The sequence below is a fragment of the Chelonoidis abingdonii genome, chromosome 2 (assembly GCF_003597395.2).
Source record: "Chelonoidis abingdonii isolate Lonesome George chromosome 2, CheloAbing_2.0, whole genome shotgun sequence".
NCBI lineage: Eukaryota > Metazoa > Chordata > Testudines > Testudinidae > Chelonoidis > Chelonoidis abingdonii.
This window is the reverse complement of record NC_133770.1, coordinates 68,947,385-68,968,576: the sequence shown is the minus strand read 5'-3', so window position 1 is coordinate 68,968,576 and position 21,192 is coordinate 68,947,385. Positions and strand designations below refer to the sequence as shown.

Genomic DNA, 21,192 nt, shown 5'->3' with positions numbered 1-21,192 from the left:
CCCGATCATCCCGGACAAACTGCTATCTCTGGCTTTGACCTACAGACATTGGGAGCTCAGCCAAGAATGCAAATGCTTTTCGGAACTGCGGGACTGTGGGATAGCTGGAACTTCAGTCCCTGCTCCCTTCCTCCATAAGCATCCATTGATCTTGCTTTCCGTTATGCTTGTCACACAGCACTGTGCTGTGGACTCTGTATCATAACCTGGAGTTTTCAAATGCTTTGGCATTTCGTCTGTAATGGAGCTCTGATAGAAACAGATTTGTCTTCTCATCACGGATCAGATCCAGTATCTCCGTATGGTCCGTGCTTGGAGCTTTTTTGGACTTGGGACTGCATCGCACCGTGCTGATCAGAGCTCCACGCTGGGCAAACAGGAAATGCAATCAAAAGTTTGTGGGACTTTTCCTGTTACCTGCCAGTGCATCCAGTTCAGATGTTTCCAGAGCATCCATGTTGCACTGTGGGATACCGCCCGGAGGCCAATACCGTCGATTTGCAGCCACACTAACCCTAATCCAATATGGTAATACCAATTTCAGCGCTACTCCTCTCGTCGGAGAGGAGTACAGAAACCAGTTTAAAGAGCCCTTTATATCGTCCTCGTTAAAGAGCCCTCGTTGTGTGGACGGGTGCAGCGTTAAATCGGTTTAACGCTGCTAAAATTGGTATAAACACGTACCGTAGACCGGGCCTCATTCACATGCAGGAGAATTAGACAGCAAACTATGCAGGCACCAGTACTGGAGTTACATAGCTCACCTGCTGGAAGATTCTGCAAAACAATACAGGAAATACTCTCTCAGTTGCCCCAACACCCCCACCTAAAGAGCAATGAAAGAAGAGATGAAATGTTCTTGATTCCCACAGCCTAATCAACTTCACTGAAAGCATCTTCCGACTGCCTCAATTAAAAGATTATAAGACAAAAAAGGATGCTTATATGAAAACAGGATCTCAAACCATATGGTCCAGAGCAAGAAAAGCATAGAAATCTAGAACACACAAGGACCCATAGAAAATTAGTTGGCTGGTCACAGAACTGCCATACTGATCTGACCAGTGGTCCGTCTAATCAAGTATCCAGTCTCTGATAGTGGCTAGTACCACTAAGAATAGCCATATCTGATGCACTAGGAATTACAAAAACCTCAGCTGCATTCTTCCAGCTCCCCAAAAGCCACCTCGTTCCAGTTCTATAGGACAAAATCAAGGAGGCTAAAAGGAAATGAAGGCTAAACTTCTCAAGCATGGGCTCCTTCATTTGTGGAAACAACCAGGGCCCAATTTTCAGAGGTTGATATCAACTGGAACTGTGCATGCTCGGCACTCTGAAAACTCAGGCACCAGGTGTCTTAAGTTCAGCACCCAAATTAGGAGACGCTTTTGAAAATGTTAGCTTATGTATTTAGAATCTGCCTCTATCAGTTAGTGTTCTTTGCAGTTTTCATTTAAAAAAGTGAATGTATTAAGATGCAAGTTTCAACATGATATGATGGCATTAGAAGCAAAAATAATAAAAAAAAAAAGTGATTTAGAACTTTATATTCAGACTGAAATTTGCTGTTCAGTTTTAGGTCTTGGCATATCAAAATCAGACAAACGGAAAGGAATTCAGACAACAGTCATAACTCAAAGAAAGAATGAAAGAACTATATATGGTACAGTGTCTAGCCTGCTTCTTGCTTGCATATATATACCTGCCCCTGGAAATTTCCACTACATGCATCTGACGAAGTGGGTATTCACCCACGAAAGCTCATGCTCCAAAACATCTGTTAGTCTATAAGGTGCCATAGGACTCTTTGCTGCTTTTACGGATCCAGACTAACACGGCTACCCCTCTGATACTATATATGGTACAGTGTACCATGGCTAACCATGGCAAGTATCTGAAGGGTGTAACATTTCAAGGGAGAGGAATAATTTAGGGTTGGTACAACAAGGTATAATTAAGAGTTATAAAATTAAATTATGGGAATATTTACATACCAGGAAAAGGTCTGACAGCAAGCATTAGACTGTTGCATAGCTTTCCCAAGGGAAATGGTGGAAGTTACCGTATTTTTCGCTCCATAAGACGCACTTTTTTCCTCCTCAAAAGTAAGGGGAAATGTCTGTGTGTCTTATGGAGCGAATGTGTGGTCCCGAGTGCAGGGGCGAAAAGCGGATCATGCGGCACGGAGGAGGGAAGGCTGCAGAGAGGAGGCTGCTGGGGTTTCTGTAATGCGTGGCCGTTGTGAAAAGAACGAAGGGAGTTGAGGGCAGAGTACTCGGTCAGGTAACGGGCACACCTGCCCTGTGTCATCTCCATCTCCCATCTCGGTCCACTGATAAAACGAGGCACTTGCAGTCCCCTGGAGAACGAATATGTGACCAGGCTCTGAGCAGAGGCATCATGTCACAAGAACACACCAACCCTACCACCAGTCCGAGCGTGTGTTAACAATATTTGACTATCGCTGCTCCTTCACCAGTCCCTGCTGTTATCAGCTGGCATTCTTTGCTGGTCTCATTGGTTGGCGGCTCAGGAAGGGGTCTGGTCGATTAGATTTTGCTGGCCGATGTGTGTATGGGTAACAATCGAACCTGCGCATCTTGATGTCTGGGCCCTGTGAAGGTGGACAGAGGAGATGAGTGCACGAGTTTGAGATATGACTACTTAGTAGGAGTTTTGGCTTTATGGGAGACCCTCCCTAGGCTGAGATATAAAGGGATCGTGCCAGACTATTATCGGTGAGAGCAGCAGAATTGAGATTAACAGGATTAACATACGCTTCATATTCCTTGCCGTCTAATTCTGCCTCACTTTGACTTCTCCTCACCGTTTGTATACGTCACGCGATGCCATTGCTCGGTGCTTCTCTTATTCTCGCCTCACGTGTGCCAGAATTAGAGATAAAGTGATACTTGGCCAGTCTGCTACGCTTGCACAGGGGATCTAGGCAGGAGATGGCAGGGGAGTGTACAAGAACCAAGCATGTAGGAGCAGCAGGAGAGCGCTGGGTGTCTCCAGTGTGAAATCGACACAGTGACATTTGCATTCTACTGTCTCTTATGGAGATTATATATGTGAGGGAGTGAGTGGGACAGAGGAGTGGGATGTTTCAATACCAAGTAGACCGTGGAGAGTGTGCGGCTTCAGAGAAGACCAACGCACGGGGGATGACCAGCCTAGCAACGAGACCGCTCATGGAGGAATGGCCTTTATTTGTCTACACGCGCAGCAGCTGGGTGTTTTTGACCTTTCCGTAGCTGAGTGAGAGGCGACAGGTGCTATGTCTGTGTGGCGGGTCGACGCTATTGAGCAGCATTATAACTAGTCAGGCGTCTGGCTTGTGTGTAGCTAGTCCGTTGAAGCTCTGCAACCATGGAGATCCAGCGCACGCAGGTATTTGTTACTGGTCATAATGGACTATACCTGGCGCCGACGGTGCCAGAGTGCGGGTGCGCTAGTTCAGAAATGTCCTGTATCTAGAGCAGTGGCAAGCGCATCGTCTGGCTCTGGGTCGCGCGCGAAGCGCAGGCTCTCAGCATATGGCAGTTACTTCGTGGAGAAAGTGGCTAGGCTAACTGACTAATTATAACAGTTGTTCGCTTTCCGGCGGAGGAGAGGAGCCTAGATCACTGGATTGGGCAGCAGTGGAGGGAGTGGATGCTACATCAGTCTACTGCTGGAATAGTGGCTCTGTCTAGGACCCAAGGCCGTCACGGACCACACGGAGGTGCACTTGTGTTCAACATAGATGAGCTGTGTGAGCTATTCTATAAACAACCTCTTGTGGCTAGTTTGGTATTGACGGCACACTCGTGAGCTGCTAGAGTCTCAACTAGACTATGACCAGTAATACCAAGGCATGAGAAAGAACCTGGACGCAAGTGGAGCTAGGACAAAGAGCTATCTACGACGGTAGCGAGTGGAAGGCACGTTAGCAGCGGGATGCATTCTCTAGTCGTAGCGTTCTCTCCCTTCTGGCAGTTTTGGAGTGAGTGGTGTCTTTGTGTGTACATGTTCATCTCAGCTCATCCCATCTCCAGATCCACGCAACCTGGACTTTCAGCATCCACAATCTGGTTCTCGCTCCAAACCTGGCACTTCTCTGCGGTCCCAAAAGTCTCGGGGGCTCTACTGAAACGTCCCAACGGCGTCACTACCAGCTTGGTATTTGGGCGCTGCCACCAGGTCAGGATTTAATTAGAGAGCTGACCCACTCTTTTCCTCTCTCTGGTGGCCACCCAACCCTCCTTGGTGGGAACCCAGATTCAATATCTTGGATGCTAAAGGGGAAGAAAACCCTTCCCCCCCTCTTCCAGGCTTTCTGTTGGTCGAGCCTGCGAGTAGAAGAAACCGGTTTCGTGCTTTACTCTGCTGTCCAAGAGATAAGCGTTCTCTACCTTCAGGACAATTGGAGAGCAACATGCCACAGCTGGCTTTTTGCTTCCCCGTGCCTGCTCTTTCCGAAGCTAATAGGAAAATAGCCACAGCCTGGCTTTTCCCTTCCCTTTGCTCCCTAGGAAAAGAAACTTCCACAGCGTTTTAAAAAAGAAAAGTTATATAAAAACAACACTCGTTTGTTTTGTGTCTTTTGGTCGGTTCTTGGGTCTTTTGTCTTGGGGCATTTAGTTTGTTGCGTATGACGCAGTGTATAGCCGCTGCCGTCGAACGCGTGAGTTTGCCAATTGCACTTAGGAGGGTCGAAGGGTTGCTGTGAGGCTCGCTTCTTGGCGCTCGGTTGCATTGTTAGCTTGGGTAGGGGCGCTGACTTGTTTCTTGCGGGTCTCAGGGCGGGTGGGAGTTAATTAGTTGGCGTGCTGAGTGTACAATGGTTAGTCTAGTTGATTGATGCAGGATTTTCACCAGACGTGAGTTTGAGTTTTGGTGAGCAGTGGGTACATTGGCTTAGCGTGTACAGTTTGCGGGGTTATGAGCCGTTGTATGTGTAGTATTGTGTGGATATTCAAGTGATGGTGAAGGAGGGTGGAGTGACTATGGATTTTGGTGTCTGGCTGGTGGGTTTGCTATGTGGGTTTGTTTGCATGTGTGGTGGAAAGGAATTTCTGGTGATAAGGTGAAAAAAAAAAAACAGGTTTGTTTCTCTGCAGGAGGGGTTTGCAGTCTAATTTAGTGTAATTGGATGGATTCTGTACTAGAAGTTTAGAAATGATTTGAGGCTTAATTAAGATGTTTATGGTTTTAGGTGAGTGGGGCGCGCATGCAGTTTGAGGAATCAGATTAGGATAGATGGTCTTCTGCCTTAAAGTCTATAAGGTAATTTTGTACTTAGCTTATTTAGGTTGTGGTTGGGAATGATCTGAGTCATCATGGTTACAATGAGAAGGGAATCTTCCACCAATCCTTTATTTTTCAAAACATTTATGTGATTCTAGGTATGGTGAAGAGCAAGAGTCGACTTTTACATAAGGTTTTGTAAAGATGTGTTAAAGTGTGATCGCGAGACAAGACATTTCAGTGGTTGATCAGTGGTCAGTGCGTAGTTTTGGACGGTCGCTGTGGGCTCGTTTCCACTGTACGTGATCATCGATTGGAATGTGTCGCCATTGGAATTCTGTGGTTGAGATCCCAATGATGATGGTGCAAAAGTGGTCGGGTGTTTGGTAAATGTTGTCACTGATTTTGTGAAAAACGGTAGACAATATTTGGGCCTTTTCCTGGATTGTCCTGGCAGACGTATGCAGGACATCGGAGCCTGTTTGGCTTTGTCATGTCAGTATGTGTACTGGATGCGCTGATAGAGGCGGTACTGCAGGCTACAGCAGCATTCATTTGCCTTTGCAGGTAGCAGAGACGGTGTACGTGTTCTGTCATCGTCTGTGTGCATTGTTGGCGATGAGAGAGGTTATCAGTTGTTATGTTCATTGCTATGTCATGGGTGTCCTGGCTGACTTCGCTGAGGTGGCGGGCACAAAGACAAATGGGAATGACTCTCCGAGTCAATCCTCCTTTAGTTTATCTAAAAATAGAGTCAGTCTGCCTAGAATATGGGGGCAAGTAATTAGAGAAGTGTACGAGAACAGAGAGCAAGTGCTCATGTCAGATCCCAAGAAATGATGATGCCATTTCTAGGGGTGCCCCTGCACACCACGTTGCTTCTCGCTTCCCCATTCTGGTACCGTTGCAAGGTCTCCATTTGTGCTGGAGTAATAGATGAGATAAGAATACTGATTTTTAGTGAGATAAAATGAGAGGGAGGCAGCTCCAGCGGCTTATGATAGTCCAGGTCAGTAGAATCTTTTTTAGACATGAAGGGGGGGGGGTGATGGAATTCGCCCCAGTTGCTATGATGAGGACGGTTACAGCGTTCTGTACATTGCGCCGGAATACTGAGAGTCATTCTCTTTTTAGGCGGCGCCGCCTCACTGAGGGCCAGGAGATCACGGATGAAGAGGACGGCTAAGTCTACTGCATGTTCATCGCCACGGGGAGGGAAGGGAGAGGATGCTGCTGTTCAGTGCCAGCATGGTTAGCAGGCATGCAGGACATATCTATTGAAAAAGTCAAAAAATGATTTTATTTCCTTTTTTAGACGGGGGGGGGGAGTAATTGACGAGATATACCTGAACACAGGACAATGTGTTGACCTACAGATTGGGAGCTCAGCCAAGAATGCAAGTGCTTTTCGGAGACTGGCGGGACTGTGGATAGGCTGGATTCAGTCCCTGTCCTTCTCCATAGCATCCTTGATTTTTGGCTTTCGTTATGTTGTAACAGCACTGTGCTGTGGACTCTGTATATAATGGAGATTTTTTTAATGCTTTGGCATTTCGTTCTGTAATGGAGCTTGAATAGAAAATGTTTTCCTCATACAGCGTAGACGTATTCCGTTGGTCGTGCTGGAGCTTTTTGGACTGGGATGCTCGCCACCCGTCCTGATCAGAGTCCACGTGGGCAACAGGAATGCAATTCAAAAGTTTGTGGGATTTTCCTGTAGGCAGTGCATCGAGTCAGATTGCTTTCCAGAGCAGTCAAGTGGTGCAGTGGGATACGAGAGGCCATACGTGATTTGCAGCCACATAACTAATCAATATGGTAATCACATTTCAGGTATCTCTCGTCGGAGAGGAGTCAAGAACAGTTTAAAGAGTTTATATCGTCTGTTAAAGAGCTCGTTGTGTGGACGGGTGCAGCGTTAATCGTTTAACCGTGCTAAAATTGGTATAACGTACGTAGGACCGGGCTCATTACATGCAGGAGAATTAGAAGCAAATATGCAGGCACCAGTACTGGAGTTTCTAGCTACATGCTGGAAGATTCTGCAAACAGATACGGATTTCTCAGTTGCCACACCCCCACTAAGAGCATGAAGAGAGGATGAATGTTTCTTGTTCCACAGCCTAATCACTTCATGAGATGCTTCGACTGGCCTCATTAAGATTATAGAAAAGGATGTTTATATGAAACAGGATCATAGGTAAAATGAGGATGCCAAGAAAGAAACAGTAGAATCTAGACAGGCATAGATTAGTTGGCTGGTCGAATGCCATACTGATTGACAGTGGTGCGATATCAAGTATCAGTTCTGATAGTGGCTAGTACCTAAATAGCATATCTGATGCACTAGGAATTACAAAACCGTAGCTGGCTCTTTTGAGCTCCCCAGATCGTTCAAGTTATGGCAAATAAGGAGGCTAAATGGAAATGAGCTAACTTCTCAGCATGGGCTCCTTATTTGTGGAACAAAGGGCATTTAGACGGTTGATATCAACTGAACTGTGCTATGTCGGACTTGAAATCGGCACGGTGTTTAAGTTCAGACCAATTAGGAGACGCTTTTGAAATGTTAGCTTATGTATTTTTAGAATTGCTCTATCCGTTAGTGTTTTTGCAGTTTTCATTTAAAAAGTGATGTATTAAGATGCAGTTAACATGATATGATGGTTAGAAGCAAATAATAAAAAAAAAGTGATTTAGAATTTATATTCAGACTGAATTGCTGTTCAGTTTTAGGTCTTGCATATAAATCAGACAAGAGAGGATTCAGACAAGTCATAACTCAAGAAGAATGGAAAGAACTATATATGGTACAGTGTCTGCTGCTTCTTGCTTGCATATATATACTGCCCTTGGAATTTCCACTACTGACTTGAGAAGTGGGTATTCAAGAAGCTCATGTCCAAAATCATGTCTGTTGTTAGTGCCATGGTTTGCTGCTTTTCGGATACAGTAACGGGCTACTCTGATATATATATGGTACAGTGTACGGCTAATGGCAGTATCTGAAGGGTGTAAATTCAAGGGAGAGGAATATTTAGGGTTGGTACAACAAGGTTATAATTAAGAGTTATAAATTATTATGGGAATATTAATACCAGGAAAGGTTGACAGCAAGCATTAGACTGTTGCATAGCTTCCCAGGGAAATGGTGGAAGTTACCGATTTTTCGCTCCAAAGAGCACTTTTTTCCTCTCAAATAAGGGAGAAATGTTTGTGTCTTATGGAGCGATGTGTGGTCGAGTGCAGGGGCGAAAGCGGATCTGGGCGGAGGAGGGAAGGCAGAGAGGAGGCTGCTGGGGTTTTGTGCTAGGGGTGTCTGTATCAGGTACAGTCTGTCCGGGCGTGCTGCTTTCCCGTTGTCGCCTAACACGACATGGCAGCTCCCTGCTCGGGGGTGGCGGGTCACGGGGCTCCCTGAAACCCAGGGCGGGGATGGTGGGGTGTGGTGCTGCGGTTCCGCGCGGCTCCCCGACCCTGGAGCGGGTGGTGGGTGGGGTGTGTTGCCGGTCGCGGCAGCTCCATACCTGGAGCGGGGGGGCGCCTGGCTGCCGGTTGCGGCGGTGCTCCTGACCGGGGGCGGGTGCCGGGTCAGGGGCTCCTGACCGGGCGGGGGGGGTTTCCGGTCACGGCGGCCCATAGCCGGGGCGGGGGCCCGCCTGGGCTGCCGGGTCGCGGCGGCTCCCTGACCCCGGGCGGGGGGGCGCGCCCTGGGGCTGCGCGCCTCCCTGACCCCAAAGGGGCCCGGGGGTGCGGGTCGGTGCTGGCTCCCCGACCCGGGCGGGGCACCCTGGGCTAGCCGGGTGCGCGCGGCGCATCCCTGAACCCGGGCGAGGGGGCGCGCCCGGGCTGCGCAGCGGCCCGACCCCCGGGGGGGTGACCGGGTGCGGCGGCTCCCTGACCCGGGCGGGGGGGCGTGCCTGGCGCCGGTGCGGCAGCTCCCTGACCCGGGCGGGGGCACGCCCTGGGCTGACGGCGGCGGCTCCCTGACCCCGGGGTGGCCGGGTCACGGCGTCTCCCTGACCCCGGGCGGCGCGCCCTGGGCTGCCGGTCGTGTTGGCACGACCCCGGCGGGGGGCGCGCCCTGGGCTGCCGGTCGTGGCGGGCCCCTGACCCCGGGCAGGGGGGCTGCCGGCTGCGGCGCGGGGCTCCTGACCTCGGCGGCGGGCTGGCTCGCGGCTCCTGACCCCGGGGGGGGGGGGCGCGCCGCCCTGCCCCCGGGCGGGCGCCGGCCCGGTCGCCGGGCTCCCACTCCCGACGGGCGGACGCGCCTATGTCGGCCGGCGCAGCACGATTCCCTGACCCCAGGGGCAGGGCGCGCCCTGGCGCTGCGGGCGCACGGACCGGGGACACCTGGGCGCGCGCAGGCACTCTGCTGCCAGTGCTCAGCCCCTACACAGCGCTGCAACCATTCAAAAATTTGAGGGCGCACTTTTGGCGCCCCAATCTTGCGCCCCTAGGCAACGCGCTATGGCCTAATGGTTGCACCGGCCTGGTCTCCTGGGAAGCGTGCCTCCTTTACCTACCGTCTACCTTCAGGTAAAAAAACTATCTCTCGGGACAATGCCTGCCGATAGTGGAGTCGCTGGACAACCTTTCCACTGTGACACGCGCACGCGCTTGTCCCCCCGAGTTAGTGGACACCCTTTTGCCAATGGCTGACATCTATCTTTTATCACAATATGAAGTACCTCAGCTAACATGTTCAAACAACACAGTCAGTTTTGTAACCTGTCAGTCTCATCCAATGTTATGATTGAATGCCTCACATTGCCTGCATTAGCTGTTGTGGCTCTGGCAGGCTGTGAAACCCTTGCACACAAAAAAAGAATAAAAAAAAAGCGTCCATATAATTGTGGACAATTGATTTAGTGTTAGATCTTCACTTCAGATGAGATTTGGCAGTGTGATTATTTGACTTTATTTAAGTGACAAATGACTCGCATACACATGATTGTCATGCTCTATGGTAATAGAACTTTTTTGGGGTGGTTTATAATATCAGCGATTCAAGTGACTACTATTTTATTTGTACTACTGATAAAACTGTTATAACTGAATTAACAAACATAACCAAGATTGCTTTATTCTTGCATAAGAAATAACGACTTGCATATACCGTAATACTACTCCTTTTTTGACTTTACACTGTTGTGCACACATAAAAAAGTTCGGGATGAAGAGAGTGATCCTCAATAAAATGAATAGAGCTCTGTCTGGGTCGAGATATACAAATATTAACTTAGCTACAGATGATATGTCGGCATGTTTACTATGAGCATTATAAGGAAGGATGATGCCAGTGTAAACATGGAGATACATTATGACAGTTCCTTCTCACTGTATTTTCTTGCAGAAAAACCTCCCATTCTCATACAAGGATGAAAAGCAGAAAACTAGCATAAGATCCTTTTAAACTAGAAGTAAAAAAGCTAAGGGCAGGAAACAGAGCAGAGGAGAACATTTTGGGCCACCTCCAACTGAAAAATGGTAAGAGGGAGGAAACAGAGGCACTGCAAAAAGCAGATAAAGTAACACACTTTTCGTGGAAATCACTGCAAAGTGGCCAAGTTAGACATGGTCATGAAGAATGATCACAAACACCGGATAATGCTTCTCAGTCTCTACAAAATAGATAATATGAGCAAACCATGCGTAGAGAAAGCATTCACGATTTTACTGGATCGCCATCTAGGTGCACGATTTATATGCAGGCTTGGCCTTGCGACGCACCAAAACTAGAATGGCATAAAATGCCAAAGAATATGATCTAGATTCTGTCTTTTCATAAATTTGTAATTGATCTAGGAAGAAAAATGGTTTGAAATTGGCCAAGGGAATATGATGAAGCCCGCTACCTTGAGTGCACTAATAGACTGTCATTGAAAGTGCCAAACATCACCGTAAACCTCCGGACAGAGAAAACCATTACACGTGTGTGTGCTGTGCAGACGCACCAAACTGCCAACCCATGTAATCTCAAAAGAAAACATTCAAAAGAAGGATCAAGAGGATTGTGTACAGTCATGAGAATGGATGGAGGACGAAAAGGAATGACAGTATGATTGAAAGGTCCAAACGCCTGAGGCCTGACAAAAAACTCCTTATTAATACTGACATTAAGCATATACGGAAACTACAACAAAAGTACTGTAAAGAATGAAGACCTCATCTACGAATCCTGAGTTACCAGCCATGCAACCTCTCACTTCCACCAACAAACCATTAATCTAATGCAGAAAGTGGAACCAAAGAGCTCGAACATGATTGACCTACTGGAGAATGAAGAGGCCCACCATCACTCAATTGTGAGGTAAAACATCATGCACTCGGTGAAGGAGGAAATCGTTGTCCCAGGGCATTCAAAAAATTGCATTCACAAGCTTGGATAAAACGAAGATAGATCTATATGAAGATAGCGAAGAAATATGCAAGTGAGGACAACTGACTCAAAAATTCTAACCTAGCACGAGATTCGGTCACAGAAACAGAAGAGTACTCGAAACCTAAGCTCCTCATTAAGACAGAGATGTCATGCCACTTACTGCTGTCACTTTACATGTGAACATATTATCTGTAGACCGGTCATTTATTAAATGTTTTGAGTACAACATTGATCAAAATTTTTCTTGTTTCCCCTCTAAAAACTACGGGAGGTGCGTCTAAGGTCAGCTCTATGAGCGAAAACTACGCTACTCACAGATATGTAAAGACAGTAAAGCAAACAGTACGCAGAACAATTCCCTCATTTGCATATCCACGGCCATCCATTAACATACTTGCCACCTCAAGTAGAAACAGAATCTCAATAAGACAGAAACCCGGAGAGCGATCAAGTAAAACTTCTCATGTCAAAGCTGAAGCGATCGACATCCGACAGTAGAAAGAACACGGGAATAACTACCCTAAGCTACATATAAAGGAAGAAGCCTCACCTTCAGACATGTACTCCTAATGCGTTATACCCAGAATAAATGTAATACTCAACCCTATAAAAGTCTTGTCTGAAATCAGCGATTTGTTTACGAGTCAGTCTCTCAAACCAGCAAAAGTAATTCAAAGAGAAACAGGTCAAGACAAACAGTAGCCTATGCTCTATCAGATAAGTTAACAGCTTCCAAAGCATCAGCTCAAACTCAAAAATTGGCATCTGAACTCCTTGCGTCAAGATGAATTAGTTGCCAAATACGTTGAGACGGAGCCTCATTCAACACCACATTACTGTCATCAAAACAACTACTCAAACCAACTACACAAAAAGAAAAGTCTTGATTTGCCAATCAAGAACAAACTGGTCGTGTATACAAATGCGCGACACCCACATTAGTATCAATTCACATTATACAACAATGCTAATTAATCCCAGTGCTGGACACACCTTTCTATCAAGAGATAACCAACACCACCTTGTAGCCAAAAGTTCCCCTGTCCTCAATATTAATACCTCCCTCGTACTGTCGGAGGAATCAGTTTGGAAAAACTCTGGGTAGGTATAACACTATATACCGTTAATAAATTCATGAAATGTGCCGGCTCCACCAAACGCAGGAAGAAGATAGGAAGTCTCAGTCATCCACAGTGTGAAAACATGATCCGCTCGGTCAAACCACTCTAAAGGAGGGTCTATAACCCTTATAAAGGTATAACTCTTGGAGGTTTGCACTTCGGGGTACATCAAACGCTGAAACGGGCCCAAACATTTTTAGCACTTTGAAAAACTGATATATGAGAAAAAAGTTTTCTGGAAAACACAGGAAGGCCACTGAAAATTACAATAGTGGAGGCACCATTCTAGATATAGGAAAATTGAGGCAAATCATCTCCTCATGGTGTCACGATGAAACATTACCACTGAGATTAGATACCACAGGAACGCCATCCCGCTCTCTTAGAAGAAAAAAAAGCAACTTCAAATATTTATAAGCTCCTGTCCCATGAATGCCATAACTCTGGAGCAGTAGACAAAGCATACAGATTGGGTATAAAGAAGAAAAAGATGAACTGTTATAATTGATCGCTGGTAGTACTCAGGCCCATCATATTGCAAACACATTTATATAAACACTAGAGCAACATCAGTTTGAGAAAACCCTATATGGCAAGGTAACTACCGCAGAGGGTTAAGCAATCTTTCCCATCCAAGTCTGATTTCTATGAAGAATATCTCAGCTCTCACTGTCACAGCTTCACTCTCTCCCTCGTGAAACCATCAATGTATAGGTCTGTCGGGGGCGTGCTGCTTCCCCTTGTCGCTAGCAATGGAGCTCCTGACTCGGGGGTGTGCGGGTCACGGGGCTCCCTGAAGAGGGGGGGAGTGGGGTGGGTGTGTTGTGCGGGTCGCGGCGGTCGACCTGGAGCGGGGTGGGGTGGGTGGGTGTGTGTGTGTCGGGTCGCGGCAGCTCCTGCCTGGAGCGGGGAGGGGCTGTGCCGGGTTGCGGGCGGTGGTGCTCGACCCCGGGGCGGGGGTTGCAGGTCAGGCGGCTCCTGACCGGGGGGGGGGGGTTCCGGGTCGGGGCCTGACCGGGGGGGGGGCGGCCTGGGCTGCGGTGCGCGGCTCCTGACCGGGGCGGGGGGGCGCCGGGGCGGCGGGTGACCAGGGGGGGGGGCGGTCGCGGCGGCTTGCGGGCGGGGACTGGGTGGGGTGCGGGGTCCTGACCCGGGGCGAGGGGGGCGCCTGGCTGCGGCACGCTCCCTGAAGGGGGTGGGTGGGGTCCTGACGGGGGGGGTGCCTGCTGCGTGTGGGGCTCCTGACGGGGCGGGGGGGCGCTGGCTGCGGGCGGTCTGACCCGGGGTGGTGCGGGGTCGGGGACTCCTGCCGCGGGGGGGGGCCCTGGGTGCCGGTCGTGGTGGTGGTCATCGACCCGGGGCGGGGGGGGCGGCGCTGGGCTGCGGGCGGCGTGCGCGGGTCCCTGACGGGCAGGGGGGGTGGCCGGGTGCGATGGGGGGCTCCTGACCCGGGAGGGGGCGACGCTGGCCTGGGGTTGTGTCCGCGGGGGGGGCTGGGTGCGGCGGTCCCTGACGGGCGGGGGGGGCTGGCTGGGTCGCGGGGTCCTGACCCGGGGGGGGCGCCTGTTGCTGCCGGGTGCAGCAGCGGTTCCTCGACCAGGGGCAGGGCGCGCTGGGCTGTGGCGGCCGAGGACGGGGGGACACCTTGGCTGCCGGCTGCAGGCAGTGCTGTGCCAGTGGCTCCAGCCCTCCAGAGCAGCGGTGCAACCATTCAAAAATTTTTGAGGGGCGCCATTTTTGGGCCCAAATCTTGGCGCCTAGGCAAAGCCTAGTTGGCTAATGGTTGCAGGCCCTGGTCTCGTGGACAGCGAGTGTTCTTTACCTTACCGGTACTCCTTCAAGGTAAAATGCTATCTCTCGGGTACATGCTGAGCTGCGATTAGTGGAGTCGGCTGAGCTCCTTTCCTCTGTACTGGGCACGGCGCTGTGTCCCCCTGAGTTAGTGGACACCTTTGCCATGGCTGACATGCTATCTTTTTATCAATAGTAAGTCTTCACTAACATGTTCAGACCAATAGAGTCGTTGTTAACCTGTGCAGTCCATCCAATGTTATGATTTGAATGCTCAATTGCTGCATTAGTGTTGTGCTCTGCAGGCTGTTGTAACTTTGCACACAAATAAAGAATAAAAAAATGCTGTCCATAGTAATTGTGGAAGCATGGTTTTATGTGTTTGAAGTATTCAGTTCAGTGAGATTGCAGTGTTGTGATTATTTGACTTTATTTAATGTATGATTCTGACATGTAAATGATTTGTCTGTCTAGCTGGTAATAGGAATTTTTTGGGTTTTTTGATATCAGCATTTAAGTGATCTATGATTTTTATTTGTACTTACATGATAAACTGGTTAACTCTGATATGAAATAATGAATTCAATGATTGTTATGTTGTATAAGATTATATGACTTGCACTATACCGTAATACTGTACTTTTTTAGACTTTTACATGTTTTTGTGCACAATAAAAATGCCACTGTTGACTGCTGTTCACTTTACATGGTTGAAATATTATTCTGATATACCGGTAGTTTATTAAATGGTTTAGTACAACATTTGATTCAGAATATTTTTTTTCTTGTTTTCCTCCTCTAAAAACTACCGGTAGGTGCGTCTTATGGTCAGGTGCGTCTTATGGAGCGAAAAATACGGGTACTTCACATGTAACTGTTAAGAGACTAGGTAAAGTGCTAGAAAATGTACTGCAGAGAACAATTCTGCATTTGCATATGCACGGGCCAGTCCATGTAATCAGTACTTGCCACCTCTAATTTAGAAGACATGTTTAATCTTCAAGTTAAGACATGAAGACTCCGGAGAGCTGATCTTAAGTAAAATACTTCTCATGTTCAAGATCTGAAGCTGATCGAATCTGAGTAGAAAGAACACGGGGAAGTACTGACCTATTAGCTACATAATTAAAGGAAGAAGCTTCTCACCTTCAGCATGTACTTCCCTATGGGCTGTTTATACTCCATAATAAATGGTAATTTACTCACCCTATAAAAGTCTTGTCTGAAATCAGGCTATTTTTTTACGAGTCAGTCTCCTCAGACTCAGCAAAAGTAACTTCTAAAATGTAAACTAGGTCTAAGACAAACATTAGGCTATGGCTCTATTTCAGATAGATGTGTAGATCAGCTTCCAAAGCACTCAGGCTCAAATCTTCAAAGAATTTAGGCATCTAACTCCCATTGCTGTCAAGATGAATTAGTTGCCTAAATACTTTTGAGGATCGGAGCCTCAGTTCAACACCACTTGTACTTCATCTAAAACCTACTCAAACCAACTTACACAAAAAGAAAATGTCTTGATTGTTGTCATAGTCAAGAATCAAACTGGTGCTGTGTATGACAGAATGCTGTACATAGCTCACATTTAGTAGGTCAGATTCACATTAGACAGAAACATATGGTCTAATCTAATGGTCTCAGTGCCTGGATCACATCCTGTTCTATCAAGAGATAATCATACACACTCTTTGTCTGAGGCCACAAGTTCCTTCTCTGTGCCTTCATTATTTAATACCTCCCTCTGTAGGTGTTTCGAGGGTTAATCAGTTTGTAAAAACTCTGTGAAGGTATAATCACCTAGTATAGTGTTTAATAATTCAGTGAAAATTGTGCCGGGCTTCCTACTCTCTCAAACTGGCAGAGTATAGGAAGATAGGAATGGTCTCACAGTTCACACAAGCAGTGTGAAAACATGATCCTGCCTCTGTGTTCAAACCTAATAATTGAGGGTCTATATACCCTTTTATAAAGTGTATATACTTTGCTTGGATGGTTTTTGCACGTTCTGGTTACATCAACAGCTGAGAACTGGGCCCAAACATTTTTATCATCTTTGATAAACTGGATATATGGGAGAAAAAAGTTTTCTGGGAAAAACACATGGAGAGGGCACTGAAAATTAAAATACAGTGGAGGCACCATTCGTTAGGATATAGGAAAATCTGAGGCAAATTTCATCTCCTCTCATGAGTGTCAGCGATAGAAACATTACCACTGGAGATGATGATCCCCAGGAGACTCCATCCTCTGCTCTCTTAGGAGAGAAAAAGAAAGCACACTTTTTCAAATATGTTAAATAAGCTTCCTGTCTCCATGAATGTCTCATATGATCTTGGACCATGTGAAACAAAGCATTACAGATTGGTGGTATAGAAAGATAGAAAAAGATTTGAACTGTTATATATTTTTATATCTTTGTAGTACTCAGGGTCCCATCATATTTTGCACACATTTTATATATTTACACTATGTAGCACATCTAGTTTGGAGGGAAAATTCCTATATTGGCAGAGGTAACTACTGCAGATGGTTTAACAAGTCTTTTCTCCATCTCTAATGTCTGATTTTCTATGAAAGGATAGTCTGCAGGCTCTCATGTCACAGATCTACTTCTCCTCTTCTTGGAAGCCATCAATCTGTAAATGCCACACCCCATTCCATGTTTATTCGGCATTTGTATTGTACTGATATGCACTTTACAACCTGACAGGAACTCGTTCGTTTAGTACATTATACCCATTGTATATTGCCTCTATAGCACTACATTGTGTATTACAGAAACACTATTCACAACTGTAAATGTACTCAACATTTTACAAATACAGAACAAAAATATCACATATTACTTAAATTATAAATTCTTTGGTACTAACAAAAGAAGAGGCACTGATGAGACTGATCTGTGAAATTCAGTAGCAGGGCCAGGGTTTGGCATGGCCACTAATGAAAAAACTACATCACCATCTACCACAGTCTCCCTCCCTCTCTGTGTGGGCTCATTAGGTACTCAGGCCATGTCTAGACTACGCGCCGTATCGGCGCGTTAAAATCGATTGCTCGGGGATCGATATATCGCGTCTGATCTAGACGGGATATATCGATCCCTGAGCGCGCTTATATCGATTCCGGAACTCCACCAAAACAAACGGAGTTCCGGAATCGACATGGCAAGCCGCGGACATCGATCCCGCGCGGTGAAGACGTGTGAGTAAATCGATTTTAGATATTCGATTTCAGCTACACTATTCTCGTAGCTGAAATTGCGTATCTAAAATCGATTTTCGCGCGTAGTGTAGACCTGGCCTCAGACTTGCTAAATCTTACATGCCTAGAGAAGGGAGACTCACTCATTGCGCATTAGTTTTATTGAGATTTTCAAAGCATCTCCCTTCTTTATGAAAATGGATTTTGATTCAGGTGTGTTTCAATTAGTTTGTTTTGTGTTTTAATGTAAGCCTGGATCTTGCTGAATCCTGATAGATCCTGGCCACAAGTCCCATCAAAATAGAGAACAAGTCTGGCTGTTCCTACTGCACCAAGAAATGCAAATCCTGACGCATCCCAGAGTATAAGCACTGTGAAAACTTGGATCCATTTGAAGAATCCAGCCAAGTTTTGGCCTCAGTTTTCTAAACAAACAACAAGCCTAGCTGCTCTGAGTGCACTAAAATATTCTGTCTTTGACATATCACAGTACATGAAAACCTAGATCTATCACCTGGAACCTACTGGAGCCCTGCAAGTTTTGGCCCTCACTCCCCAAATTCCATTGCATGAACAGAAAAAAAAAAGTGTAGCAGCTCCTACAGCACCAAAAAATTATAGACCCCAGTGTGTTCCAAGCAATGCAAAAACCTGGATCCAGCAGGATCATAGCAATTCTTGCCTTTTCCACATGGCAATTTTGAGTCTCAGATTGTAAAATCCAAATAGAAAACAAAGGTAACAGCTCCTACTTCAATGGAAAAATCTGGACCCTAATGTATCCTAACCTCAAACCTCTCTCTTACATGAGAGATGCCACAGTAATTCATAGTCTTTTTAATATATGTATCCTTTGAACAACCTTGTGAAGTAGACAAGTACTACTGTCCCCATTTACTGAGGGGGAATTGAGGCACAGAGGGGCAATAGCACTGGAGAAACATCTGTCAACTAGATCCTGTCGATTTTCAACCCAACCTCCAAAAATCTGTCTAAACAGAGGAAGAAGTGTAGCATCCCCCTGTGCACCACTAAAGCTAAATCAAGTTGCTATCTAGTGCAGCAGCACAAGAACATGGATCCAGCCCCTGAATCCCACGGGATCCAGTTTGGGATTAAACAGACAAACACCACCAACAAAAAACACAGATAACCAACTAATCCCAAAACTCTACTGGCTAAATAGAGAAGAAATGCAGTTGCTCAAATTTAATTGAAAAAATTCAAATTGCAGTGCATCACGGCTCAGTACACCACAAAGTAACATATCCAAACACCTGGAACTGGTCAGCCTTTAAGTTCCCAAACTGTACCTGGAAAGTAGACAACAGAAAACCAGCTACTACCAGAAAACAGCTACTTACCCAGAAAAATTCAGGCCCCATCACAATCCAGTACAAGAACACCACAAAAACACATATTTGGCACTTGGGTCTTATCAGAGCCAGCTATGTTTTAGCCACAGATCTCTAGATTTTATTGCATAAATTGAGACAAAGTGTTTCTACTTCACCATAAAAATCTGGACCTGGCGCCAGGGAAAAATCCAAGTTGACCAGGATCCAGCACGTATTGCCTATTTTTTCTTCACTTAGATCCTTAAAATTTAGCCTTATAGATAGACCTTGTGTTGTGAACTCTCAAAATTCTATTGTGAATCTCACATATCTGGAGTTTTTCTTAAAGTCACAGTTCCTGGACCACCCTAAACACAACAGGCTCAGCCTTTTTTTTTAATGTATAAAAGTGTTTGGCACTAATGGTTGGTGAAAAACACTAATAAATGTGACCCTAACAGCTCAAAACTCAGAGGGAAAATAAAAAAAAAACAAAATTAAATTTAAAAAAACTCTCATGATTTTTCAAGCCAGAATTAGGATTTTTAGGGGGCCTGAGTCAGGATTTTTGAATGTTTGGGGTTGGCAATTCTGTAGACAGCATGTGTCCTTTTATATCAGATAAATCTATGTACATTGTATTTTAATGAAGCCACAATAAACAAAACTTAACTTCTTGACTTTTCTAGATACAGCCTAATTTTATGATCCATCTCATCTTGCAGAAGTGGATGATTGTATTGTGTGTGATTTTAGCCAATCAGCTCTTGACTGAGATTTCCAAAGCAGTCTAGAGGATTTAGATCTTCCATTAATTTTAAGCACATTTCAATGGAAGATGTGTGTTTAAATCCTTGAGACTGCTATATAAATCTCAAGGCACCAGCTTTAGACTGGGGCTGGGACGCATCCAGATGCAGATTTCGCCAATCAAATTGAGGCTGCTACAATGGTTTTCTATTTAGATTGTATATTTTGGAGTTTGTGGCTAAAGACAGCCAAGATCCAGCCGGATTCCAGTGATACACCTTGATTTTTACAGCACTCTCATGCTCTGGGTTATACGTAGGGTTGCCAAGTTCCTTATTACCAGGGATGTCCCTTATTTTTTTCCATCTCTGTACAAGAAGATCAGGAGTTGCTGAGTGCTGCAAAAAGCAGCAAGAAATACCTCTGGTGAATGTAGGTGAGTATTACTGCTTATTATGATTAATGATGATAACATCAGGATAGGTCTCTTATTTTTAAGATACAATGCTGGCAACTCTACGTATCAGGGTCTATTGGTTTTGGGTGGCATAAAGTAGCAAAATTTGTTTTGCGTTTTTGCGTTAGAAATACAAAGCTGTACCAGTGCCAGGATTTTTATGGTGAAGTAGGCACACTTTGTCTCCCTATATGCAATAAAATCGAGAAGTCTATGGTTAAAACATGCTGGATCTGACAAGACACGGGCAGCGGGTATGTGTTTTTGTGGTGTTCTAGCATTGGCTGGGAGACAAATTATGTCTGGGTCCACGTGCCAGACTTAGGGTTTGCCAACACCCATGCTCTCTGGGAGGTGTCAGGGTTTGGTTTTCCCGATGCAGTGGGAGCGGCTAGCCTGGCTCTCCCGAGTGAGGGATCCATTTGGGACCCTAGGGACAAAAGTCAGCAGGATCCAACGTGCACTTCTGCCCTCCAGCATCTTCAGAATCGCGTCCCGGCTGACACCTCCCCCACCCCGCCCGCCTCATCCCAGCGCGCCCAGGCTGCCCCAGGAAGGCACCACTCGCAGGGCTGGAGGAAGAGGGGAAGGCACTCACCGCTCAGATAGTTGGTCCACTTGTACAGCACCCCCTCCATTGTGGCAAGGGCCCCCCCATCCAGCTCTGCTCGGGACAGGGGAACCCCCTGCCCCCCTTCCCTTTTAAGCCTTCAACCACCCCCGGCGCCCCACCACAAAGCCACCGACACCCAGGGCCATCCTGGGGCTTGCTTCAGACAGACCCTCCCTTCTCCCGCTCGCACTACGCGTCTAGCACACAGCCAAAGGCTTCCGCATCCCAGGCGCCGCCTCACAGCCCAGCGAGGAGACGGGCTGTGTGAGCCGGCCCCGGAATAGCCACCACGTGACTAGAGT

General features: G+C 46.7%; 2 protein-coding genes across 3 annotated transcripts in view; both read right to left on the bottom strand.

Annotated features, from left to right (window-relative positions):
* Positions 1 to 21,169, bottom strand: part of PLEKHA8 (pleckstrin homology domain containing A8) — a 77,814-nt gene extending 56,645 nt beyond the window's left edge. The window contains exon 1 of one of the 2 annotated variants that reach the window (XM_075062426.1): positions 20,876 to 21,169. In XM_075062426.1, coding sequence (XP_074918527.1) covers positions 20,876 to 20,915 — 40 coding nt within the window. In that variant the 5' untranslated portion in view covers positions 20,916 to 21,169. The remainder of the gene's footprint in view (positions 1 to 20,875) is intronic. The other variant, XM_075062427.1, reaches the window with a different exon arrangement.
* The window catches only part of WIPF3 (WAS/WASL interacting protein family member 3), a 323,552-nt gene that overhangs the window by 124,688 nt on the left and 177,672 nt on the right, over positions 1 to 21,192 (bottom strand). The window lies entirely within an intron of this gene.